At 44.1% G+C, this 27,625-nt stretch overlaps 1 protein-coding gene across 1 annotated transcript; it reads left to right on the forward strand.

Moving 5' to 3' along the window:
* The first annotated feature begins 6,287 nt into the window (after positions 1-6,287).
* Positions 6,288-16,504, forward strand: Ppp1r17 (protein phosphatase 1 regulatory subunit 17). The gene is made up of 4 exons (XM_059256688.1): positions 6,288-6,381; positions 9,854-10,006; positions 11,187-11,339; positions 16,425-16,504. The coding sequence occupies exons 1-4, from the start codon at positions 6,288-6,290 to the stop codon at positions 16,502-16,504; spliced, it is 480 nt and encodes a 159-aa protein (XP_059112671.1).
* Positions 16,505-27,625: the final 11,121 nt, after the last annotated feature.

Consider the following 27,625-nt stretch of genomic DNA (forward strand, 5'->3'; position numbering starts at 1 on the left):
GACCAGCAAGGCTGTTGGTGAGGTGTCAAGCAGCTGGAAGCAGGGAGCTGCTTCTAGTCACACTCTCTGAATGAGGCATGAGAACCTTCCTTCCCAAATGATCCATTGGCAGCCTCTATTTATTTATTTGTTTGGTTGGTTGGTTGGTTTTTGGTTTTTCAAGACAGGGTTTCTCTGTGGAGCTCTCTCTGTCCAGGAAATCATTCTGTAGACCTGGTTGGTCTCAAACACACAGAGATTCATCTGCCTCTACCTCCTTAGTGCTGGAATTAAAGGCCTTCATTTTTTTTTACAGGAAGTGGTTTTTTTTTTTAAAGAAATACTGGCAAAAGGTATTTAAGCTGACCCAGAATATAGAGCTTTACTCTCGCACAGGCCAGCGTGTTTTAGCAGCTTACTTGAGCCCAAGCCTTTGGTGATCTGCATATGCTTTTTTTTTTTTTTCTTTTTTTTTTTCCTTTGGAACATCTTGTTTGATTCCTTTAGAAGAATGCAGGTTTTCTGGCCTCCAAACAGTGTGGTCAGGGGCTGCTCTCTCTTGCTTTGGGCTTTTTGAAATGTTCTTTGATAAGCAGTAGGACAGAGTGGCCAGGAACGGAGACTTAGCATCAGTTGCTGGATTCAGGCCCTTCTCTTGCTGTTTAATAATGGTAAGACCACTTTCACATCTGTCTTCCAAGGGTCCTGAGTTTTCTGTGACTTGGTGTCCTCCTGAACAAATCTGTAAAGCTTTGAGACACTTGTGGTGATGGTGTGACCTCTCAGTTTCACTCTCCTGTTAAGATGGGGGTTGCTACAGCTGTTCACTTCAAGGTTGTCAAGGCTAAAGGAATTTGGAAGGGGTGCCTGGCACTCAGAGTGTTAACAGTCCGTAAATGTTAGTGAGTGACACCACCATTATCTCTTTCCTCATTGTGACACTGTGCTCTGGACACCAACTTCAGTGTGGCTCCTCAGTGACAAGCTGCTAACCTCTGGGCCTCAGTTTCCACATTTGTGATGGCAGGCAACCCCACCCCTGGAAAAAGGGTTTTAAATCTGCTGCTGAACTTTTAGGAGGATTCCCAGGTGGAGTTGGTTTGTATAGATTTCTAAGAACTCAACATAGACTCTGTATGCTGTTGTTTATAATACACAGTTGTTGCTGCAGAGAGCAGGAATGACCAAGTTAGTTATCATTCCCTCTCCATCCCCCTGGCCCTGGTGCCTGAGAAACAGAACATCCCCATGGCAACCACAGCAGCTGGTCCCTAGATAAGAGGAGCTGGAGCAGGGCAGAGGCAGCCAGTGCTCCTGAGGAGTAAGAGCCGGGCCTGGTGAGAAGCACTCTGCCTCTAGCCTCTGCCTTCTCAACTCAGCACCTGCACTGATTGGTAAGTGCTTTGGATTTTCACCCCAGGAACTTTTGTGATGAAAAAAAAAAAAAAATACAGAGCAAGCTTCCAGTAACTCACTGCTTCCTTGTGTTTGGTGGGACAAAGCAGTGTGCAAGGCTAATCTAGGGCTCCCTGGGGCAAAGTCATAATTGTCACACCAATTTTCTGGGGGTGCGAGGGTCCTGAGTTCTCTGACAGTACGCGTCCCCCCCCAAACAAAAGCTTTTGTGAAGTTTGGAGCTGAGTGTGGTGTGTCTTCATACTCCAGGAGGCCTTCCCCATCTGGGCAATGTGTGCTTGTCTCAGTTCCCCCTCGAATCCTACTTTACGGCACAGGCAGTCCTTGAGGGAGACTGCGTGCAGGCTCGGGTCTTCCAAAGGAAGAAATTCTGTTTGTGCATGTGGTGCGCTGGGGCCTGAATTCACCCCTCAGTTAAAAGAGGTTGGCGGGGATAGGAACTGTGCAAAGTCAGAGGGGGTACTAACCAGATTTACACTGGACTGCAGATATAATTTTTTTCAAAGCTTTTATTGCATCAAGTAAAGCTAGACTTAATTGTTTGGGGATGTCCTTTAGAATATTGGATGGCTAACGGAGTGCCCACCCTCTTGTGAGACTTGCTTCTGTTGATCTTGAGGCCTGGAAAGGGATGTTCTGCCTTTGATCTGTGCCTTTGGGTGTGCTAATTTTATTAGCAGTTTTAGAAAGGGCCAGAACTAGGATGAGATTGGTGTGGCAATTTAGAGTAATTTACATATAGGCATTATAATCACAGGAACTAAGCGAGCAAAGAAGGCATCCGCTCATAGAAGGGTGGGTCAGTGTGTGCCTGGCTCCTGGCTGGATGCTGGCACTCTCAGCTGCCTTAGGGAACAGCATCTGGCACACCCAGTTACAGTGTAAAAGCTATCTCTTCTTGGCCTTTGGGCTAGGATCAAGTGCACAGATGAGAAAGCTAACTTTGCTAGACGGTGGAGGAAGTAACCAAGACTTTGCTTCTGCCTAGAGCTGCCTCACAGTGTGTCACCTTTGGGGCAATTTCCTGCCCATGGGTTAAAATGTCTATCTTTACACTCTTAAGAGAACAAACAAAATGCCTGGGCCTGCTTGTGACCTCAAGCTAAGCTGCAGAGGCAGCACAGCTGGCCCCTTGAAAGTAGCCTGGGTGAGTGGAGATTGGCCTTGCATCTGAGTTTTCATAGCTATCCTGACACGCACTGGCCCTCTGGCTCTTCTTCACCTTAGTGAGGTATCTTCCTGGATGCCTAGCTCCTTGGCCCTCTGATTCTAGTCTCAAAAGATTGAGTGACAGCTGTCATCAACATTGGCTGTGTAGTATGATAACAGTGGATGGGTCTTCACTCCCAGTGAGTGGTATTTGCATCTGCAGGTATTCCAGTAAAAAAAAAAAAAAGACTGGGTCCATTATGGAAAGAGTTAGTAAGAAAGTTTCAAGATTTTAGCATATAGAATCCTGGAAATCTCCCTAAGATCCTGAAACTAAGACGGTTGGTCTAGTATACACTTTCCATGGGCCACCCACATTCTTTCCAATAACCACTAAGAAAATGTTTCAGATAATCAGCCTTTTATTCTCTGAGACATCTGAAAGCTGAAAAACAGGAAAGACAAAGGATGGTGCTGCTGGTATATAGTTCACCATAAACTCACTGAGCAGCAAAACCTGACCTGAAAGGAGATGAAGCTTCATGGAGCTTGTCCTTGCACCCTTTATTGTGAATCCTTGCATTTGGCTGTAGAAATAATGCATAAGATTGCTGGAGCTCCCCGAGGCCCTTCTGGGAATCTTACATAATGAAAATGCCCTGGTTTCCACAGCACATTTGGCTTCAGGTGAGGGTGGGTGTGCCTATGCTAATACTCATCACTGAGTGAAAGTGAGAATTCAGAGACCCTGCTGAGACAGCATGAGGCAAGGAAATGACAAAGGAATCACAAATCACTTGACTAAAATCGAAACACCCCTAGTGCAGTCTCTGAAAAAGCACCTCAGAAGGCCTAAGCATTGGGGTTGCAATCTAAGGACCCAGAGGACCAATTATTTAGGTTGGAAGAAAATAACTGGTTCCCCAGAAACTCCCAAAATTACAGACAACAAACAGGCAAGAGAGTCACTGAAAGCTTCCCTGTACATCGTGACAAGTGCAGGGTCCTCTATGACACCCTGTGTGGGATGCAGGTGGAGCTAAAGGGGAATACATGGGCGGGGGGGGGGGGCAGGAATGAGACAGACCTGTATCTCACCATGGTAGGAGCTTCTTTTCCTCTGAGCATGGGAGTGGAGAGCAGGGTAGGGCTCTGTTCATCTCACACCAACACTCTTCAGGCAGTGATAAGTGACCTCCATCGAAGAGACAACCCTGAATCTAACACTCCCTCATCATTCTTAGAAGTTCTTTATTTTCTTTGAAGATTTCATGACGGGACAGTCATAATGACATCATCCAAGATTAAAGTGTCTTATACTCCTCTGGGCAAAACATATCTCTGCCAAATGTCTCTGATATTGTTGTAACATAAAATCCCAGATCTGAAAATGGTCTCCCGGCCCCTCCAATCTATCAAACAGTAGTACATCACGGCTGGATTTCAATCATACCGGTTTAAAATAGAATCACTTCCTCTGTGGACAAAGCAATCTGAGTTGTCTTTGAAAGGAGCTATTGTCAGATTTGTGATGAGGTATTGGCTGCCCCAGCCTGTCCAGGTGGCTCCGACATCCTGGATTATGTATACTTCACCAGCCATGTATAGATGCTTCCTTTGGTGGTCCACTGCTGATGAGATGGCTTATCTCAGATGAAGGCAGGTTCTCCCCAGCTCTACATCTACACGAAAGTGCAAGTTTCTATTATTTCTTAGGATTTTTCAGTTATGCAGCTAGTTCTCATCAACTGTCATAGACAAAGGTAAATAATAGTGGCTATCCAACAGAAAGCACTCTCAATGTGTTAAACACAAGGCAATCCAACCCATCTTCACAGGAACTCTATGGGGAAAGTATTATTACTTCAAGTCTGTTTGGCTTAAACATATAGGTTCAAAGTAAATAACCAACTACTGGACTCACAGGAAATGTGGTCCCAGTATAAGCAGCTGGAGAGGAGAAGGGGAATATCGCAGACACATCTGAGAAGTGTGTACAGAAAGGGCCTGAGTCTCTGCAATGATTCTGGTTGCGTGTCATGAGTAATGAGTTTAGGTAAGTCTAAACTCTCTCAACTTCAGTTTATTCTATGGATGGATACTATCAGCAGACCACCATGGGGTGATTACCAGCACACCTGAGACATTGCAGAAAGGAGGAAGTTTCATTAAATAGGACCATGTTGAGTCTGTCACATTTCCTCGAGCCCTCGGCATAGACCCCACTCTTCCCTTTTCAAAAATACTGGCAGAGGATAGCCTACAGAAGGGTACAACACTTTGTCTCATGGTTCCAGGGAGTCGGCACTTTCTGCCCAGACACTAAGAACAATGGTCTGAATTGATTTCTGCTGAAGTCACTCACACAGTCTGCTAAGAGTGACACTAAAAGCCAGGCTCAAGTGATCAGCTAATGGCCCATCTGCTCTGCAATGACCTCAGCTCTTGGGGGAGAATCCCTCAGCCTTCCCAGGAAAGGCGAAGGAGTTAATTCATTCGGGGCTCCCAAACTGTCATTGTGGATGATCTGTGGTTTCTCTGCATGTAGCAGGCTCTGGACTCGCAGGAGAAGAGGACCAGCCCAGTCATTTTAACCTTATTCATTATTCCCTCTGACCCTACCCTTGTTATTCTGGATACCAGCAATAAATTATCAGATGGGAACACAAGAAACAGACTCTAATAAAGACTTTCTTGAAACCTCAACTAATGCATTTCTCATTCAGACTTGACATGTATCCATGCAGAATTTCACTCCTCCTGGACAAGGCTATAACTATCACAGTGAAAGTTCATGGATTTGTGTTCCAGGAAAGGCAGGAATCTGAGGACAGGAAGAGACTTGCTTTTGTGTCAAGAATCCCTAGGAAGAAAGTAGAAATATTCACAGAGAACAAGCTTTCCCTCTCTGGGTACCTACTGCCCTCATGAATTGCATGCGGTGGCAGCTGAGTTATTTTATAAATTACAGTGGTGAGGACTCAGGAGCCTTATGTAGTCAACTCTGGGTTCAGAGGATTTGCTTTATTTTTAAGAGACTAAAGTGCCTAAAACTAACTGGGACTAGATTTTGATCTAAGCTTAACTAAGACGTGTGACAACTAAATTAATTATGAATTTGTGCGTTCCCATTCCTCATCTGTTATATAGATATAATCATACTCTACAGAACTCAACACAGAAACTACATGTGACGTATGGCTGATGTTTTCTTTAACTCTTAGCCAGCTCATGTCTAATTTTGACTTTATTGGATTCTGGAACCCTTAACTAGCCAAATAATGAACATTTGATATACAGCGATTTCTAATAGGGCGGTGTGTGTGTGTATGTGTGCTCTGTGTGTGTGTGTGTGTGTGTGTGTGTGTGTATTTCATTTGATATTGACTTACATTTCAAATTTAGCAATTAACTATAAGAAGCAGACTTAAAAAGTAGGATTGAGTAGGGGCCTACAATAATAATCACTTAGCATTCAATGTATTTATTGAACAAATGAGTGAATGAATGAACAGAAGGCATACTTATGTACAAATTGCTGCCTTTAATTTCTCCAGTGCTGGAAAAGGCTCTCTCTGTCTCTCTGTCTGTCTCTCTCTGTCTCTGTGTGTCTCTCTCTGTCTGTCTCTGTGTGTCTCTGTCTGTCTGTCTCTCTCTGTCTCTGTCTGTGTGTGTGTCTCTCTGTCTGTCTCTGTCTCTCTGTCTCTGTCTCTCCCTATCTTTCTCTCTCTCTCCCACTGAGGATGTCCACTGAGATGATGACCACTGAGTCAGTGCAGCCTCTGGAGCTTTCAGAAGACATACTGGACAAGTTCGATCCTCACTGCAGTCACTCAGGTAAATGTTCCTTTGGGAATGCTTGTCCTGTAAGCCAAAGAAGGTTTATCTGTCATCCTGCTTTCAGGCAAGTCAGAGAGAAGGCCCCCTGAAACCTGATCGCCTGTGCCTTCTGGTGACAGCCTATACCAGATGGACAGGCAAATAGCCATGAGTCTGTGGGGTCTGCCACGTAAATATTAGCTGAAGTACTGGAGAGAAGTTCATTCGAATTAGAGAGAGACAGAGAGAGGCAGAGAAGCATTGTCCTGTGTTTTGGATGTGACAGAGTCCCAGGCAGAGCATTTTTGAGGCAATAAATGGAATGTGGCAATATAGCTTGTTTCCAGTATTTTCCAGCACACTTAAACCCCATGTGCAGCGCCAATAAAATATTTCAAATATCTCTCTTTGCCTATCAAGACAGAATTTTAAATAGCCCTTTTCTGCTTTATTGTCAATCTGTTTCCTTTCCAGAACTGACTTTTTGCATAACCTTTGTAATGAAAACACCAGAAACATTTCTGCCTCTACCCATTTCTAAAAATGAGACACTCAGACTTTTGATGGATGGGCCTTTTGCATATTCATAGCCTTTGTTAATGCCTCGTCTGGTTATGACTCATCTCGTCTCCCCTCTCCTCGATTGCCTTTAAGATATTTTATGTTCAGGATTCCTCCAAAAATAAGGAAAATTACAATTGAAATGAAAGTCAAAATTGAAACAAATGTCTTGCTCTTTGTACTAGGTGCCAAGTAGCACCTTGGGTTTAGATGGTAGCCTACCGCTAATCGATTTGTATGCAAACTATGACCCTAGGGACCCACAGCTGGGCAGCACCCATCCTAAGCAACATCATTTAATCAATGCCTTTAGTGTGTATAACATGGAGAAGGGCTAATAAACTCCTATGTAGCAACAACTTTGAAGAACTGCAGTGTTAGCCAGGTAGACCAGATAGCTGAGAAAAACCTCCAAGAGCCTAGCTTGATCCTTATCAATAACCTGGCCAGATCTGCAAACTGGAGATGATTGTAGAATAACCGTAGGCTTAGTGTGGAGATTAAATGAGACAATTTGTTCCGGAATGGAATGAATGTCGAACTGACAAAACATAGGCATTGGTAAGCTGGGGCAGCCCACGTGCTACAATGAAATGGGTAAAATCTCCCACAACTCCTTTTCTTATTATGTGAACTTCACACAGTCCAGGGCGCTCACAGAGTACAGCCTCAATAAGTGTTGATTAGATCGAGACTATGGGATGACATCATTAACGTCTTCCAGTTAAAGGAAAAGCTCACTGTTCAGTGTCACCAAGGAGAACCATGACATCTGATTTGTGTTCTGATTGTATATGATGATGGTTGATAATTCAAGCACCATGGTGAATGATTTACTAAAAATTTCTAGTGTAACTTCCTTAAACATATGGACTATGAAAGATCTTCCCAACACACTATAAGCAACTTAAAGGCAAGAACAATTTTTTACCATTTTATCCCTAGAATCTAATAAGTGACTTGACAGATACTAGGAGGTTAAGAAATGCTGTCCGAATAGAGTAATGAATGACACAGGATATGTCTAGACCCACAAAAATGAAATAAAAGGTTCACATATTTAATCTTCAATATTTTAAAGAAGTTTAACTGAACATTTCCCCCACAGAAATACATAAAGCGGGGAAGAAAAGTGGGAGTGGGGTACAGCCATACACACCTGTAACCCCAAAACTTAGGAGAGTGAAGCAAAAATGATCCTAAGCTCAGGGGCAGCCTGGGCTACACAGGGGATTATGGGATGGGATAAGGGAGAGTGGAAGGAAAGAGAGCAAACAAAGGAAAAGGAGAAGAGAGGTGAGTGGGGCAGGGAAGTGCCCAAAGGCTAGCCTCAGAACTCCCCACATTCTTTCACATTTCTAGAAATACCCACACTGTATCCAAGCCAAGGTTATGAGTTCTTAGAGATAACATGCGGGTTCTTTGCTGTGTAGCTTCATTGAATCCTAGTAGAACAGCTCTTCACACTAATTCCATTTGAGTCCATTTATTCAAGAATATATTGAACAAATATGAATTCATGGCTGCTGAAATGATCTAAAAAACACAAACTAATAGCAGCAATAATACTGACATCATCCTTTAAAATATTACCTGAACAAAGATGCTATTAATATTCAGAAGATGAGAAAGGATGGTCAGGGCTGTGGTTAAGAAAGTAAGACTGACAAGGTTGGAGCTCCCTGCTGATCTGCTGGAAGCTCGGGCTGAGCCATTGCACAGTGGGCGGGATACTGAACAGGTGACATGAATCCGATCCACAAAAACACATGCACATGGATTTAACATCATCCCCACTAAAGCAGTGGAGATGATATCAACACGTCTAGAAATTAAGTTCTTAGAATCAACAAATGAGAGACTAAGGGTGTGAACAGAGTTGTCCAACTTCCATTTAAAGCACACTTGTTGGAGAGGGGTGCAATTAAGAACAAAATTCCAAAAAGGTTGTGATCTTTGTCTTCTTGAAGACTCTGTCTGGAGCAGGAGATTGCAGAAGATTAATCATTTCAGAACAATGGATGGGAGCTTGAATAATGGCAGGGAAATGCATAGGAGAGCAGAGCAGAGCAGACAAAGATGTCTGGTTTAAGATGCAGCCAAGATAAGGCTAGTGACTGGTCTGGAGTCATCGCTGTGAGACCCTCTGATGATGTAACATAGAAGCTAGGCTGGAAAGGATCTAGTAAAGGGGGCTGTGAAAAGTAAAGAGATCAGACATATAAAGAGGACACTTGAAAAGACACAGGGCAGAGGAAGCCCTGTAGATGCTGAAGCCCAACTAGACAGCCCACAGAGGTAAGGCAAGTAAGAGATTCACTCTTCACTCTAGTGGAGCATTCCAGGGTCCAGAGAGCCTCTGTTGTCCACACTTTGTGGACCTTTAAAGAAAGCGATTCTTGACCAAAAGAGGCTATGAACAGTGAACTTACTGTCCTGAAGAAGTTTAGCTTAAGCGAGTTCTGGAAGCCCTGGTCAAATGTTTCTGCTTGCCTTGATGACTCCTGATTTCTCTAAATTTAAGGTTTTACCAGGGGGCTGGAGGGATGGTTCAGTGGTTAAGCCCACAGGTCCCAGCCAACATGTAACAGTTCACAACCATCTGTAAATTCTAGTCCCAGTAGAATCCTGATGCTCCTACAGGCCTCTGCAGGTACTGCATGCACAGACATACCTGCAGGGGGGAAAAACACAACAAACATAAAATAATAATAAACGCTAAACACTTTTCAACCTTTACCAAGTTCTAATTTTCTAGTCTATAAACAAAAACATGCACGTTTGTCCAATTCTTCCATTGATGAGATAAAAATAAACACGTTTCTTTTTCAGGCCTAATGGCTTCTGTCCCTAACATCGGATGTGGTTAGAGACCCCCAGTTGTGGCTCAAGACTTATTTGTGTTACTCCTTTTCCTCTTTGAAACCAGATGACCTTTCAGACCAGTTCATTAAGGACTGTGACATCAAAAAGAAGCCGAGAAAAGGGAAGAACGCACAGGCCACTCTGAATGTTGAGTCAGAGCAGAAGAAACCCAGGAGGAAAGATACACCGGCCCTGCATATTCCGCCTTTCATACCAGGTAAGGGGCAAGACACACTGGTCTGCACGATTGCAAGAACCCACTGGCAGGCTGCACCCATCTACAAGAAATTCCCTTCAAACGTTTGGGTTAAAGTCTAAAATACTAACAGTGCCGTGAAGTAGCATATGTAAACTACAATGTAGAAGTTTTCTCTCAGTAGCAGTGGGGATTGGTGACAAGGAGGTGCCCCACGTTTTGGAAATTCAAGGTCACAGGCTCGTGAGGTTTGGCATCACCAACACATAGAGACTAAAGTCCACACAAGCTTCCAAAGTTACCATGAGCGTCTACATCCAGCAGCTACAGGGTAGGATCAGGATGGAAGATTGATGGGGAGGACCATATGAGATGGGTCTCCCCAGCCCTAGGTGTCACCTGACCATGGTGGAGGCTAGAATGGCACTGGAGACCCAGACCCAGAAAAAAAAAAAAGTGACAGTTAACATTTCTACTGCACCGTTTCCGCGTGTCCTGTGATAGGCTTATTCTCCACAGTTTTGTTTGCCCGTCTCCTTTACTTTTGGCCATTCGTTTTTTATCTTTCTACTACTCACAACATGCTCTGAGGGACACTAAGTGAACAGTGCACACCTAGGTGAAATGTACATCAAGAAGCAGCATTGTAATGGAAGTTATTAGTTCAAAACCACAGATCTATGTCTGAGGAGTAATTGGGCAAACATTCATAAGAGGGGCTATTACAGAAACATGAAATGAGGGAGAATTACCACCACACGAAGCCTCCCTCCTTACATGATAGAGGAGGCAATTGGGTGAAAGCCAGTGAAGGGAGAAGAAAAATAAAAAATCAGGATGAACATGTGTAACCCACAGCTTGCGGGACAGAAATATGACCCCTCCTAGGTATAGAGGATGGGCTCTACCTTTGCATTAGTCATGACAAGTCAGAGGGGTTTCTCTGCCTCTCTTTCCTGAGATAGGGGGCAGTGGCAGCAAGATCAAGTTCCTCAGTCAAAAGAAAACCAGGCATTAAAAACACCCAATAATAAAAACGATTCTCACTTACTTACAGGAAACTTTTCTTTCAAGCAAATTTGAAAAGCTACATTGTTTGCTTTCTCCACCTACCAGTCCTCCAGGTACCTAGGCACACTCCTGCAGCATTAGGATCTATAGACTTGACCCTGTTCCTCTTTCTGTTCCTCTAACCATGCAGGTGTGATCTCAGAACACTTAATTAAAAGATATGATGTCCAAGAGAGAGTTCCTAAGGGCAAAACAGGCCCAGCTCTTCACAACACTGACATGGAACAGAAAAAGCCAAGGAGAAAAGACACACCTGCCCTGCACATGCCTCCTTTTGTCACAGGTAAAAAAGGAAAAAAAAAAAAAAGCTGGTATAGAACATTCACAAGCGTGATGGGAGCAGATTGGAGCCTTACCATCTGGAGGTGTGAGGGGCATGGCCTATGTCTGGCCCAGCAAGCTGTGTAGTACTCAGGTACCCCAGGGAGGAGTGCATTTACTGCTGCCTTCCGGGTTTTCCTTCATTGGCAATTCCCCAGGGCCGACATGAGGGTGGAGGAGGCTCAGAAATAACTCCTGCTTCAGCAGACCTGGTCAAATTCACTGAGCCAGTGAAACAGAAATGTCAGTGGGACCTTGAGAATAGGTGAAATTCCTGCTTCCCCACCATAGGTGGATTGTGCATGTTATGGCTGATGGCTGATTTCCCAAATTCTAGGGACTGATTTTCAAGACAGGAGACAGAGATGGAGGAAGAAAGAGAGGAGACGCACAGATATTGATAGCTATCTTAATATGTGTCAGAAAATTACACAAAAAAATGTAACGAGGTATTATCCTTGTGCCTGGGAAGTTCACACATAAGTTGGGGAGTGAATGGAGAATGAAGCGAGTGTGCTCCCAATTAGACCAGGAGTCTACTGCTCGCCTTCTTGCTTGCTCACTTGCTCGCTTGCTCGCTCAGCCCACACAGCTTTGGAAACTAGCCATTCTGAACTCTGACTAGATGCATCCTCCTTAGATAATTCACGTATATCGATAGTATGGAAAAGTTAGAATATGCAGCAGTCCATCCTCACACTATCTCCATTCTTTCCATGAGTATTTATCTGGTAGTACTTAGCTCCTGGGAATTAGTACTGGAGGAAAGTCCACAGTCACATAAACAAACAGATCATCTGATATCTGCTGGGACAAATGAAATGAGGCGTCAAGCTAGGAAGGGAATGTGCCAGGGAGATGAAGAAGGAAAATTCTCTCGGATACACAACTTTACATCTTCATGCAAATGCCTTCCTTCCTGAATACTCAGTTATGATCCCATGACAATGGATGCTGCCTGCATCCTACCTGTATCCCAAAGGAGCAGCCTCCCTACTGAGTCAAAACTGCTGATCAAGGACTGTAGTGTCTACAAGGTGTTATACATACAACGGCTCTATAGACTTTGTGAAATTCCTTGAGTCAGCGAGGCTCTGTTGTAAGTACCTTCAGTGGCAGTCACTGCTGTCACTCCGGGCTTTCCCTACTGTAGTAGCTGAGGTTCTTTATTTCTGGAGTCTTTTAGTATGTAAAGAATTGGCAGTAACCACAACACTAGTTAAGCTAAAAAGGATGGAGCCTTTGGCAGGTATTCAGAAAGACTCATGCTGGTTCTAATAAGGGTGTTGAGAGACGCTCACAGGCAAACACACCATAGAGACGTCTCTCATTAACCCTTGGCAAATGAAAGCTGGACAAGGATTCCCTCTCCCTTCTAAATCTCGTGCTAACCATCTCACTCCCTTAGGTTAATGAGCTTATTTGACAAGTCCAACTGCCTGAATAGACCCTCTAAGGCTTCCCTGCCAAGCCTAGGCTTTGTTTGAACTTGGCCCACAGTTGCCAGCAATCCATCTTGAAAACTGCATGGCAGGGAGCATTGTTTGTGATTGGTCAGACGCAGGTACCAAGAACTGCTTAAGAGAGGAAGAAGTACTTTAGTTTACCTCGGTGGCAGAAAGAGCCAAACAAAAGAAAGATAATGCAGCAGGAAAGAGCAAACACCAACAGGCCAGTTGGAGGCCAGAGATAGAAATGGAGCACTTACACAGAGGAAAGAGTGGAACTTCTTCTGAAAACAGCACATGTCTGCCTTGCCGGGGAAAAAGATTCCCCGAGTTTGGTTTATGAGGACACCTTGTCAGGGCTCCCCAAGGTTTAAGGAGCATATACTTAATGCAGATAGCTAAGTCTGAATGATGTCTAGGTGAGATCTTGCTCAGAAACTGCATGATGAACAACACCCCACAAAGACCCAGGACTAGAAACCTTGACCCAGCACACTAAAGTTTCCTGAACTCTAAATTCTGCTCTATACAGAAAGAGAGGAGTGGGTAGTTGCTAGATCTTACTATGTCTGAGTCTTGTGCTAGGTGGCAGGTGTGGGGGATTGCTGGCAAGTTGAAGTTGCTCAAGGATTCCTACAATGCACAGTGGTTTTTAGCAGAGGTTCTACAGGGTATTCTTAGAACATTAAAGAATGTGGGCCTGGGCTTGGGAGATGGTTCAGTGGATGAAGTTTAGGACCTGAGTTTAGATCTCCAGATCCCTGCTTTTTTATCTGGGTGGGGACATGGAGGCCTGCCTTTACCCCCAGGGCTCAGGAAATAGAGATGAGGGATGTCAAAGGAAGCTGGCTAGCTAGATAGGCTGAACTGTTCAGTTTCAGGTTCAGTGAGAGACCCTGCCTCAGCATATAAAGTGGAGAGTGATTATGGAAGATACTTGATATAAAGTTCTTGCCTCCACACACACATGTGCACACATGTAGCTGCAAAACGTATAGACTCACATGCATGTATACACACACATGAAAAATTAAAAGGAAAAGGGGGTTGAAGGTCCATGTCTCTCTAAAGACACAAGTCTCTTTTTCAACATTGAGCCCTAGAAGAAATGCAATTTATTTTTCCCAACTGGATAAGCTGAGACTTGGGTGGGTTGAGTGAACTCCTCAGTGGTGCCTGATGACCAAGGGAAGAACAGAAACCAGGAGGAAGACACATCACATTAGCATTTCTCAGAGTGGGTTGTCCTCAAGCCATCAACAAGGACAAAAGAAGCAATGGTCACAGGTACCCATCCCTACATGGATCCTCTGAACAGGATACCCAGATAGTCAAGACTATTCTGAGCTTTTTCACAAGTCATCCTTCTGACACTGTGACGAAGCACCCAAGAAAGTCAACTTCAGGAGAGGAACGTTTGACTCAAGTCTTCAGAGCTTTAATGCATAGTTGCTTGGCTTTGCTGCCTTTGAGCCTGTGGTAGGAAGGAACATTGCCAAGCGAGGTGCATGGTGGATCAAAGCCCTTCACCTTGTAGTGGCTTGGGAAGAAAACAGAAAGACAGAATGGGGATGGGCTGCCCATGCCCTTCAAGGGCATTCCCCCAGTGATCTCACTTCCTTCTGATAGGCCTGCATCCTAACAACGCCATCACCTCCTGACCTCACCAGCAACTGGGAGCTCTGTTAAGAGCCCGAACACTATACATCCCATATCTTTTCCTTATATAATATTCCAACCAGTGTTTCATGTGTTGATATAAAGTGGCAGCTCATTTAGCACATGAAACTATGTTCTGTGCCCCTGTGGGCAGGTTGTCCCACTTCAGGGAGGGCCAGCCTTTACCACTGAACGTGTTCCTGCTATTATTGCTGTCCCAGAGCCTCCTCCCCTCCTTCTGGCCCAGATTTTCTAGACCTACATTTCAAGGGTACCCAAAGTAACTAGAAAGTTGCTGAACATAGGAATTTAAATATTTTTGCCAATTTTAAATTACCCAAAGTCCATCAGCACAGCTAATTCTCCATGCTGCTGGCATACTATCTTTAATTGTAAATAAAAATTTAACTCTATGCCACTGTGATCAGAGAAAACTTCTCCAACTGTGCTTTATAAGTGATTTACGCAAAAGCTTTGGCTTTAGCCAGACTTGAAATTGTTTTTCTCCTCCAATAATTACTAGCTAACTGGTTAAAAATATAAACTGAGAATTGAATCAAATGAATAGTCATTGAGACCCACACATAGCTTTCATTAATTTGCTGATGCTGAATGGAGGCCAGGGCTGTGGGAAAGGCCCTTGCAGAGCACTTCATTCCCCACGTTCGGATCGTTGGGCGGAGCTGTGTGGACTTCAAGGTGTCCACTGAGAGGAGTGGGACATGTGCCTGGGGACGAGAAGAAAACGACAGAAACTACCAAGGACTGGGCTTGACCCGGGTGCAGGTGTCATTTCTTAAAATGCCCTACTGTCTGTCACAGAATGGGCAGGACCACCCGAGTCTCCTTTGTTGGCCTTTTCTGAACTGATCAGCCCTGAAAAATTATACTCCAAAAAGAAAAAAAGGAAGAACGTGAAAGAGCAAAAGAAAGAAAGAGAAAGATAAGAGAAAAAAAAAAGAAATTAAATCTTCTGAATTTCACAGGCCAGGGAATCCTTGGAAGAACAACTTCATATTTTGTCTAAGTAAAGATTCATCTAACATCTCTACATTTTGTAAAAAGTGGGGATATTTTAATTCTATCTCCAAACAAAGAATTGCTCTAAGTTGTGGCCATACCATGTATGAACATACACTGCACTCTAGATTCTTCCCTTTGCTCTTAAGTATGTGGACTCTGTCATCCAAGGGCTGACGCTGGGGAGCAGACATTTAGAGATCAATATTTTCTCTGGTGCTTTCACATTTGCCCTTATAAGTCTTACTGTTCCTTTCAAAGGGGAAATCAACTAACAAATCACAGAAAAATAAAACAGAAAACAAAAAACATCATTTAGCCAATCATAGATGTGGCTTTAAATTTTTTATAATGTGCGTTTATGAAGTGGGGGTGGCAGGGAGCACATGTTCTCCACTGGGCCCGTGGAGGTCAGAGGACAACTTACAGGAATTATTCTCTCCCTTCCACTGCACGGGTCCTGGTGGTCAGACTCGGGCTGCCAGGGTTGATGGCAAGCCCCTTTATTCCCTGAGCCACCTCACTGGCCCACAGAGGTGACTTTTTGCTGGCGTGTTACAAACATCTTATTAATTGATACAAACCCTCTTCGTAACGAGTATTAGTGTCCCCTCTTTACACTTGAGAACAGACCATTTCGACAAAACATTACCTTGCCCAGTTTAGATGAAAGGAGTGGCTGAGCCGAAGCCCCCAGCAGCAGGCCTCCTAAATCCCTGTGAGCATGGGCCGTGGCTTAGTGCCTCTGTCTCCCCTTGCATCCAGAGTAGTGTCCTCTTGAACACCTCTACAGTGGTCAAATAAGGCCACACAGAAGCATTTCTGGGTCACTGTGCCTTTGAGAGCAGTCTTGGTGCTCCGGGGCTGTCTGGTATTTCCATTGGACATTCTTAATTGTAGGTCTCCACTGTGTTTTGCAGGTTTGACTCTGCTCGGAGATGAGAGCCCCAGAGTGATTATGGAAGAGGATGAAAAGGATGGCGACACAATAGCTATTTAAAGACCTCTCCCCCGAGATTGCGAGCAAATAGGTTAGATCGGTTCCCTATGGTGACCTAGAGGGAAAAAAATAGATTTGTCTCTGCTCTCATTTTGTCCTAGTGTGACTCTAAGATCTAGACGCCTCCTCCCCAGGAGACCGACTGGTCAGCTTGCCAGTCACCTCCTTATCTTTCCTCCTGGGCTGCTTTCCAGCCCCACTTCTTGAACTTCCGTTTTTCCATTCAGTGAGAAGTATATTTTTCCAAAGTAAGAGACAAAGGTGAGAGCTCAGGGCTCAGTGTCTGCAAGCAAAGAACATGGATGAGAAAGGGTCCTTCCTCCTGGCTTAGTGGCTGGGCAGAGTCTGACTCAGCATCAACCACGCCCATGCGAAAGTCCCCCAGGGCCACCACAGCCAGTAAGACTGGTGAGAACATTTGGTCACTAGCTCACAGAATGTTCTGATGAAAAGGTTTTTCATTTCTTCCTTTCTACATTGTGAGTCCAATTCTGGTCACGCTCTGAAGACCCTCGTTACAGATGCTATAAAGGTTCAAGAGGAAGCAGCCCGTCTATCGTGTGATAGCTGAAGACGTTGGAGGCCGAGAGTGCTGGTCTGTGTAGAAGGTCTTACATTTAATTTTATTGTTAAAAATGAGAGTTCTTAACTACGTTGGTTGTCTTGACAATTGTGAATTGTGTCATAAGTGGGTCATCACTAATGGTAGGTAAATAAATACCAGTGATTGTGAGGAATTTATTCTAAAAAATTTAAGGCCAGTTGAAGGTTGTTCTGATATTTTCAGCAATACACTTTCTAATATAGAAGGTGGTGTGATCTAGTGAATACCGGTGTGCATTTAGCTCCTGTGCAGCCAGCAATCTCTGTGTGCCTGTGGGAGCTTTGCATATAGACTTCATCCACCAAACAGCTGACAGGGGAAATGTGAGGAGTATTAAATGGAAGAAAAGCAGACAACCTAGTGCTCAACCCAAGAAGGGGAGCATGGGACAGTTCTGTATATACTCAAGCTCTGGCTCTTTTCCTTTCTCTCCTTCTGTTCTCCTTACAAAGATGTAAAAGATGCAAGACACTCCAGAAATAAAGATGCTTCTGCACACATCCCTGTGTCCTGGAACATCTCTCCTAATACCCCACTTGCTTAGAATTATAAAGAACAAAAGTCGATGAGTGAACAGCCACAAACCTTGCACTATTTGGCTTTGGTTTGCTCGTGTTTTTGTTTTGGCCCATAGAGATTTTTTAAGTTAATTAAATTAGCTGTTAATATTTAAGAATCAAATCCAGAAAATCTATATGGAATTCTAGATTTTATTTCCTCTTGAGAAAGTGTTTGGAGAGCTGACAGTCTAGGCAGGCTGGGCTCTAACTAAAATGTGCCAACCCTATGACTACTGAGTTCTGTACACAATTCTAGAAGGCTTGCACACACCCCTTTTGGAGACCTGTTCCACCCTAGCTACTGACCCATTGACTTCATACTATGTGAAGTCTAAAGCTTCATAACTCTAAACCTTTTCTGGAAGTTTAGAGCCCTAGCTAAATAAGTTAGTAAAGACATACAACTCATTCCCAGGGACTTCTTGTCTTCCTGATCCAAGCAATTCCAGTTTGGGGGAAGGAGTGTAAGACAATGACCACATAGCTGATTGAAGCATAAACAATGAAAAGGGCCACTGTAAAGGTTTCAGGCAGTCGAAAGCAGTTAGAGGCAGGTGAACAGCAGAATTAGTGCACCAACAACAGAATGATTTGCAGAAGGTTTCTCATGGAGAAAACACAGATGTACTCTTGTCTTATTAGATTTTTCTGTTTAAACATGGCAAACACCTGCAGCCATGCCTGCAGGGTGTGCTTAAGGACTTCTGGTAGTTTGGGAAGGCACCCATCATTTCTGGTGGGAATAAACTGGCTGTACTAAAAGCAAGAGTCTTGGATTCCAGTCCCAACTATGTGACCCTGAGCAAATCCCTGGAGCTCTGAGTTTGAAAATAAGGATAATGGTCCTTATTTTACTTTCTTTGTAGTTTGAGTCAGAGTATAGACAAGGGGTTTTGTAAGTTAAAATGCCCACCCACTATAAGCTGGGAGGATTTGAGCAGGGATGGTGCCTTTCTGTGGATAAACCCCACCTACCCTAGCATTGAGCTGTGAGCAGTTATGAAGAACTGATTGGGCACATTGGAAGGGTCTCAAGTGGGTAGAGCCTGCCACCTGTGCAGCCTTCTTAGAAATGTCTACCTTCTCTGTGTGAGAAGCTGGCCCTTGTGACAGAGTCCCAGCCTCTATGGGAAGGGGCAAAGCCAGATAAAGTGTGGCCAAACATGGATGTCACTGTAGTGATGTGGGATGAAGCCAATCCTCCCTCATACCCCTTGTCCCACGTGTCCCTTTTCTGAGTAGTAGATTGGGCGTTTAGTGACTAGACCTGTCGGTAGTCCTCTACATACTGTACATTCCCTCCAATCAAATGATGGTGCTGATAGCAAATGGGTTTCAAGCACCATTCAGAAAGCAGGTCAAATTGAAGAAGCAGTTGGCCATTCATTCTTTCTGAAGGCATCGTCAGTGAACCTGAGCTCACTGAAATGAGGACACACCACATGTGAGAGTTAGCTCTCTTTCAAAAGCACTGTCCAGATAGCCTTTAATAGTTGTTAACTGAGGTCACACAGCCAGCTTCTAAATGCCCAATTATTACTTGGAGAGTCAGAAGAGGTGCTGTAGGGTAGGACAGAACTGTGAAGAAAGAGAGCAGGATTTTCTTTTAATGATATTTGGGTCAGTTTTTCTTTCCCGGCCTATGGTACCCAAGTTGCCCTTTTTAAGAAGAGGAGACTGAGTTAGCATGTAGTTGTGGAAATAAGTTCAGAAAGCAATTATTTTTTTTGCCAGCTATGAGGCTGGCCACATGACGGGTTTGGTGGAACCTCTATCATCCCCTGTGAGTGAAGCTTTCTTGCCACTGTGATTCAAGAATGTGAAAGTGATATTCACAAGAGGCCCAAAGCAGTGAGTGGAGACACAGGCAGTGGGCAGCTGAGAATGCCCTGGGGATCCAAGACACCCAGGATCTCCCTTAATCTATCATCTTTATAGATGTTCTGAAGATGATTTTGAACCCCCAAATCAAGCCAGAAGAATGTGCACAGGTCTTCTCTTTGAAGTCATCTTCTCTGGATCCAAGCTCATTGAGATAAGGAGGCACCACTCATGAGAGTTACCTCTCTTTCAAAAGCACCAACCTGGGTCTTTCCTTAAATCCAGACAGACTTTAATAGCATTCAGAGAACTCATGTGTTTTTGGAAACAAGCTCAGACCTGGAATATCCAAGATACCAACCTACTTTCTCAAGAAGAAAAGAATGGATGTTTCCTAAGATGAGAAAGATTCCAAGATGCCCTAAATGGAATCCTAAGTGCAGAAGGTGTTGGAGGAGAGAGGAGCCAATCAGCTGACAGTTCTAGGCAAAAACAACAAAAGACTATTCCATACTCCTGAATATATGGTAAAACCCAGTTTCAAATCCCAAGCTGCATGTCAGTAGTTGTTATCATGTTTTACAGCTGCAGGCAAACCAGAATAGGATTCCTTCTCCCTCTGAATTGTCCCCGTGCCCCTAAGGCTTTCTCCATGGCCAGGGGTACTGCTGCCAGTCTACGAGGTCAGTGTAGTATATGTTCCATGTGAAAAACACATTGTTTTCAACTCCAAATTTTCAATGCAGAAAGTCTTTTCAAATTACTTTTATTACATTGTGCATGTGTGTGTGTGTGTGTGTGTGTGTGTGTGTGTGTGTGTGTGTGTATGTGTGTAGTATATGTAGGTCAGAGGACTTGCAGGGGGTGGGAGTCTGTTCTCTTCTTCCACCGTGTTGGTTTCTGGGATTGAACTCAGGTTGGAAACCTTCGCCACAGGCACCTTTACCCATCCAGCCACCTCACCAGCCTTTTAGAAACACTCCCAGCTAGAAGTCCAAGGGACAGCTTTGCACCCACTGTCTCACCCTGTAGCTGGTGGCAGAGAGAAGCTTGCCCAGAACTTGGATCTTTTCTGCCCAGCATCTGTAAGGGTACAAAAAACCCTTTAATTTCAGTGATTTTTCCCAGTTTCTGCTTTTGGGAACCTAAAGTAGGTCCTTCCAGCAAGATGAGATTCCTCAAAGGAAGTCACAGGAGACAAAACAACAGGAAATGAAAGGCAAATTTGTTCATCCTAATGTGCCTCTTCCTCTTGATGCTAAAGATCCGCCCTGTGGGCTGGCTAGATAGATGGATAGAAACACTGCTCTCTGAGTCCTTGTCTGCTCTTTTTCTATGTGCCTCATGTAATCCTTAATAGCAATTTGTGAAAAGTCAAATAAGACCCAGGGAACCGAGAGTCAAGGCAGCCCAGGTGAGAATCCAGGTGTCTGACTAGCCCAGTCCTGTTCATGTGTTCATATTGTGTGGGATTCTGAGACTCTGCCTTTGAAACGGGGTCCAGGGCACAATGGAGGCTAAGAGATCATTCAGTAATCCAGAAAGTCAATTATGTAAGCAGCTTCTGACAGTCGCCTTCTGTCATGGTTGGATCTAAAATGCCCCGTTATTGGTGTGTGAATGCTAGGTCACCAGTAGGTGGCACTGTTTTGGGAGGTTCTGGAAACCTTTTTTTTTTTTTTTCTGAGACAGGGTTTCTCTGTGTAGCTTTTGGAGCCTATCCTGGAACTTGCTCTGTAGACCAGGCTGGCCTCGAACTCACAGAGATCCGCCTGCCTCTGCCTCCCGAGTGCTGGGATTAAAGGCATGCGCCACCACCGCCCGGCTTGGTTCTGGAAACTTTAAGAGATGGGGCCTTGCCTGGAGGAAGAATGTCAACATTGGTTATGCCCTTGGGGACTGTTTCTTGCTCTGGCATCTTCTTATTTGCCCCTTTCTCTGGTTCCTGTCTTTCATGAGGTAAACTGCCTCCTCCTTCACCTGTTTCCATAGCCACAGTGATGGGTTTCACCATGGGTCCAGAATCGATCAGTGCACTATGGATTGATTGCTCTGAATATGAGACCCTAAATAGATCTTCTCTTGGGTGTTTTTGGATGTGGAGAGTAGGAATGTAGCTAATGCAGTGAGGAAAGTAGCTAATACACCCTCTATATCTTGAATTTTGAATGCATAAGATACAAATAAAGGTATCAGGGTTCGCAAGGGGTCAAATAGAATCATTGCTACAGGACACCATATTTTAAGATATGACAACACTTCTTTGGTCTTCTGACTCTATCCCGCTCTGGAGCGTCTGTTCTCTACTATGCAGCCAGGGCAACTTTCATGTGCAAGTCTGATCATGTTAGACCCTCTAACTGCCTTCTCTTGCTCAGAATAAGGGCAGAGATCTCAAGCTTGGGTCATGCTCCCTCCTTTCAGCTGTGGGCTCCAGTGCCATGGACCACTGCAGAGAATCCTTCTTCTCTCTCTTTCTCTGCCTTCCTCTCAATCCTGCATCTCAGCTTCTCACCACCCAAGTGAAGTCTTGGTTATTCTCCAGAGTTCAACAAACTCCCTCTCCCTTTTCTTTTGCCTAGACCAGAGTTTGTGAAACAGCACACTCTTTACTTCACAGTTCTTACTGTATTGTATGATTGCTCATTATAGCTGGTTAACATTTCCCTCCCCACTGTTGGAAAAGGACCAAGGGTAGAGAGACTATCCGGATCCATAACACTCGCTCCTCTACTTGAGGAAAGATATAAACATTTCAGAATGTCATCAGGTGAGTAAATTAATGAACTAACTGACAAATAGCCAGGCCTGGTGGCTCCAGATTACACGGCTATCTGAGTAATGCAGGATAACAAAGTTACCAACTCCTGCTATAGACAAGACCCATCATGATGGATCAGAAGGCAAATATCACCCACAGTAAGCTGGTCTGCTTCCTGAACCCTGTGTCATCTCTAAAGCACCAGGAAAAAAGGTTTATATTTTTATACCCTTGAGCCCTCAGTGGGTAGAGTTTGTCCAGTTCATAAGATTCCTTGGAGTCATCTTCCCCATTGTCCTAATCTGAAGCATTTGGTTTCTTTTTAATAGCACTAATCTCTTCCGAAACATTCCCCTCCTTAGCTGCATCTATGCATAGGATTTTCTGATCAAACTACAAGTTTCTTCAAGTTTATCTGCTCTGTTGTTTTGATCCAAAATATCATTATAAGCATTGCTAAAAATAGCCAGGAATAACCACACCTCAGCCTGGATGCTGGTTGCTGTGATATTTCCTCCATCACATTAACGAATCCATCAAATTTAAATTCAGCCTCACACAAAATATCAGGGCAAGAACAAAATGTAAACAAGTTCTCAGCTATATTGCAATACTACAATCTCTAGTTTAATTTCCAATAGAATTCTCACTCCTATCTGAACTCTCTGGAGCCTGGCCTTCTCTGTCTGCATTCTCAGTGGCATTCTGCTCTTCCAAGATTCCACCAAAATTTCCCATCAAGGCGTTGTGTTTACCGTATTCCGGGCCTTTTCTATTTATGCCTCCATATGCTTCAAATTCTTACTACAAACCAATTACAAAGGGCTCGTGAACCACACGTCAGGTTTAGCCATAGCAACAACTCCAGTCTCTGATACCAATGTTATGTTTTGGTTGCTTCTATATCACTGTGGCCAAAACTCCTGAAAACACAATGAGAAGGAAAAGCAAATTGTGTTTCAGAGGACTGAGCCCCAAAGATTTATGGATATTTTAAGCCAAGTTTCTAATGATAACTGGGAACAAAAAGCAAAGCAGAAAGACTTGACCCCATGCTGTTAGGCAGACCATGGGGCAACAGGAGAGAGTGGTGGAGGAGGGTTTTCACTCCATAGTGAGCAGGAAACAGACAGCTGGAAGGAACAACCAGGTGCCACCTTCCAGGATATGGTTCCATACCTAACCCAGGGTTCTACTTTAGCCATCCTCTTAAATGTTCCTAAACATCGTGAAATAACATCACCAGCTAGAGACCAAGCACTCAGTACTTGGGGTCATGGAAGAAATTTCATATTTAAACCTTTAGCAACACTTTCAATTAAATTCATGCACGAGAACAGCTTATCATTCACATGTCATGTTATCACTGCATTGGGAAGTAGATCCATCATTAAGTATGTGTGAAAGTGTCTTTGTTCACTGTGCTTTGTTTCAAATTTCAAATTGGATGGCTCCCCTGGGTTTCAGAACTTTATTCATTCAGTTCTAGCCGTAGACTCTGAACATGGTCACTTGGTGGTGGTCCCACAGCAGTCCTTGAACTGCACAGTTGTAGATGTGGAGTGGTAGACAGTATTAAATGAGTCCATGAGAATCTGTTAAAGGGAATCAAGGACTTATTGAGATATGAAATTGGGAGAAATACGCTCATGGATAAAGAATAAAGTAGATAGCCATCATCCTCCTCTGTTCTGCCAGGGGGTCAATGGAACCAGCCATCAGATCTCTGACCACCAAGAGGAAGAGAGAGAGGAGAGAGGAGAGAGAGAGAGAGAGAGAGAGAGAGAGAGAGAGAGAGAGAGAGAGAGAGAGAGAGAGAGAAGCATGCACCTCCTCAGTTTTAAGCAGTCACATACCCAGAAAAAAAACACACCTCTATCAGGCCAGATAACCCAAGGTCATTGGTAGTACGAATTCCCACAACAAGACAGAGTATTTCTCCAAGCAAGATCTTAGAATGCTAACCCACAGGCTGCATCTTATCTCTATAGGTGTGTCTAGAGCCTCGGGCAGTGTGTGGAGAGATGACACAGGACTGAAGCTTACTTAGTCAGTGGAGATAGAAAAATAAGCTCACTAGTAAATTGACAGGGAGGTTAAGGATCACAGTATACAAGGGCACCAGAGCACAGTTGCTGGACCCTTCTTTGTTACACACAAGGACAGAAAACAAGGTGCAGAGAAAAATTCTGCCCTTCTTTGTAGTGGGTAGCCATTCCAGCTTTGACCTGGAAATACCACCCCCTTTGAGGTTTCAGTAACTGTCACGCCTACAAGGCGGAGCCGAGAGAGGACTCCTGAAGACCCAAGACCCGGATGGGGGAGCTCTCTTGGTTCCTGGATCCTGGACGCTGGACACAGACCAAGCAGAGTTCTCCAGAGAACACCGCTGGACTGCATTACACCTTTCCCAGACCCTGTAACCTATCCCTTCACTTGTAAGTTACCCCACAAAATAAACCTCCCTTTTAACTACGTGGAGTTGCCTTAATATTTAAACCAATACCTCTTGGTTTGAAACATCAGGAAAACTCCCGTCATGATCATCTTGGAATTTGATGTAATGGTTCAGCCACAGCTTAAAGGGAAGAAAATTCTAGGCTATCTGTAGGCTGTTCTTGGGCTCTAAGTACTAGCATAATACTGGAGGCTGGGCAGATGGGGGCACCATCCACATGTCCTTGCTGCCAGAGGCGGATGAAAGGATGTGGAGGAATGCCTGTCCTTTGTACCAACTACCTTTCAGCATATGCTGGGAGCTAGAGGAAGGGAACCCGAGGCACAGACCTAGACAGGCATCTGAAGGAAGTAGTGCTGTATGCCACACTCTGCTGCTAGCTGATTACGGACACCCAGACTAAACACAAACCTCACAACAAGGGAAACTGGGAGTCATGCAACTCTGCCCAGTTTCATTGCTCTGAAATTCTACTCAGAAAGCAAGCGAGTGCCACAGCACATCCAAATCTATTCCACACCACTAACTTCTGCCCCACAGCGAAGCTTTTGGCTCCATTGTCAAGTGTTGGGGGCTTCTTTTGTTCAAAAGAAATCACATTTAGAAGTCTAGCATGTGGAGTACATAAAAGCTGAGGTACCAAGTTGGAGAAATGGGAACAGTCCCAAGCCTGCCCTCCATTTGGTTGCATCCATACATACTTCATTTGGTGGCCTTTGAGGAGATCCACAGAACTCTTCAGAGGGGACCAGAAAGCACCACACTGGGTAATTAGGCAGCTCTGTTCTTTCCTTCACTGCCTCCAACCTGAGCGTCCCCCATTCACACTCATCCCCAAGTCTCCCATGTGGAGTGGGATGCACGTTTTCATTGTGTGGGTAATGTATGGGTTTTAATATACAAGTTTGCAATCTTTGTCTTTGATCTACCATGTGCATTTCTGAATAGGAACAACATCCCCAGTGACTACTCACTCTGAGTAGCAGCCAAATCTGCAGCCAGTCTCCTGTAGAGCAGCGCAAAAAGCCAGCAATAAAAAAACTAAATAGCAAATCAACAGGGTGTAGTTGTTGAATGAATGCACATTCATAATTTGTAACTGTGTAGCTATAAATCCCCTCCTAGAGCTCTGCTCTAACGACCTGAAACAGAGAGGATGCTTTTAGTTTTTCTCCATTTAGATATTTGGTGAAGAAGCAATATACATCTACCAAAAGTAAAAATATTTATACCTTTTATTACCTTAAGGGATTGCCTTAGACAGCAGGAGTTAAAAAAAAAAAAAAAACAATGCCAGATTTTACCAAACCCTGAAATGAAGTTTCTATTTAGAGGCAAGGGAGTATGTTTGATTTGCCTCAGAGGTTTAAGCCCTGTCAGTGAACCCTTCACAGCATGATGTCTGTGTAAAGCAGTGGATGCATGTAACACCCGTCCCAGGTGTCCCTCAACATCAATGCAAAGCACACAGGGGCTAGCGAAGAGGAGGACATTCTGGGTCTTTTTCATCTCAAGTTCAAACTCTGATATATAGGGACAGGGGAAGGGGTCAGCAGAGAGAACATTTTAGAGCAGAGAGTGTGAGTACAACCCAGAGATATTTTACTCTCAACATTGCTTCTGTTATCAGAACACTTAAGTTAGCAAATACATATTTGAAACAGTAATGATTAATAAGATTCTCTGGAAGGACAAACATGTTCTACAGCGGTGCTGTCCGATAGAGTAGGCATGAGCCTCATGTGCCTAGTAAGACTGAGAACCAGGAGTTTAGTTTTAGTTAAGTTTGACTTAAGTAGCCTCGTGTGAGAAGTGGTTACCATACTGCACAATGCGGATTTGGGATCTAACTTGAGCTTTGATGGCTGGACACAGAATCAAGTATACAAGCAGTAGGTTTGAGCGAAAGTATAAAGACAAGAGACTTCAAGTAGGAAGCCATCATAACATCCTCATGTCCCAGGCATGTTCAGAAATGTCACTGGAAACACAAGAGATGAAATGCTAATGGAGTCAGTTAGGAGTAGCAGCTTTGGCAGGCAAGGCTCTAGTGCAGGGACTCCAAATCACACATGGGCATGTATTGAAATGCTCCTGTCTCAGGAGAGCCAGGCTAGGTGTCCAGCCACTTCTAGGGTTACATAAAGTGAAGTCAAAAGAAGGCAAAGCAAGATTCTGTTTCCTGATCCCCTGCCTGGTAGCAGGTGATTTCAGCAGTGGGATCATGTTTCACTATCATAAGATCACACCTAGAGGAAGGAGAGAGTGTCTCGGGAAAGAGAAAGTTCATGGCTTATGCTTTGCAATTCAAGCTCGGGCAATAGTTGCACTCAAGCTCCTTAATGTGTCATGTCTTTCTTCTCACGAGAGCTTTCTGGAGAGGGCCACTTGTGAATCTGGGTCTGCTCTCTCTTCCTTTCCTTCCCCAGTTTCTCACTCCTTTCAAATGTACTCTAGTCTCAGTCCCAGAATCCTTACTATCCTGATTAATTCCAGAACTCCTGCCAGAGCTAGTGCCCATGTCCTTGGCTACTGTGGGCATCTCACTTCCTGCTTAAAATGTCAGGTCGTAAACTCTGGTCTCATCTACCTGACTGCATGGATGATCTTGTACTTGAAGTACTCAACTCAACTGTAAGTCTTGCTAGCCATATCCAATCAACAGATATTTATCAAGCACAAGAATAGATACACACCAGACCAAGTGTTACAAGATAGATCAGGTAGACAAGCACCTTGCCTGCAGTTTCTAGTCTGCCAACTGGACAGATATCAGGTAGAAAATAATTCAGTATGTTGAAATGCAATTGTGCTGGCTACCCAAGGGTTATAAGAGCTCACAAGAGAAGGATCAGACCTATCTGGGGAAAAGGGTAGTCAGGACTAATATGCCAATGGAGAGCTCAAGATTCCATGA

The sequence above is a fragment of the Peromyscus eremicus genome, chromosome 3 (assembly GCF_949786415.1).
Source record: "Peromyscus eremicus chromosome 3, PerEre_H2_v1, whole genome shotgun sequence".
NCBI lineage: Eukaryota > Metazoa > Chordata > Mammalia > Rodentia > Cricetidae > Peromyscus > Peromyscus eremicus.

Excerpts from the sequence above, each read along its gene's own strand:
- Ppp1r17 (XM_059256688.1), top strand. The coding sequence starts at position 6,288 with ATGTCCACTGAGATGATGACCACTGAGTCAGTGCAGCCTCTGGAGCTT. Across the intron at positions 10,007-11,186 it reads TATTCCGCCTTTCATACCAG|GTGTGATCTCAGAACACTTA; the intron begins GTAAGGGGCAAG and ends CTAACCATGCAG. Across the intron at positions 11,340-16,424 it reads CATGCCTCCTTTTGTCACAG|GTTTGACTCTGCTCGGAGAT; the intron begins GTAAAAAAGGAA and ends TGTGTTTTGCAG.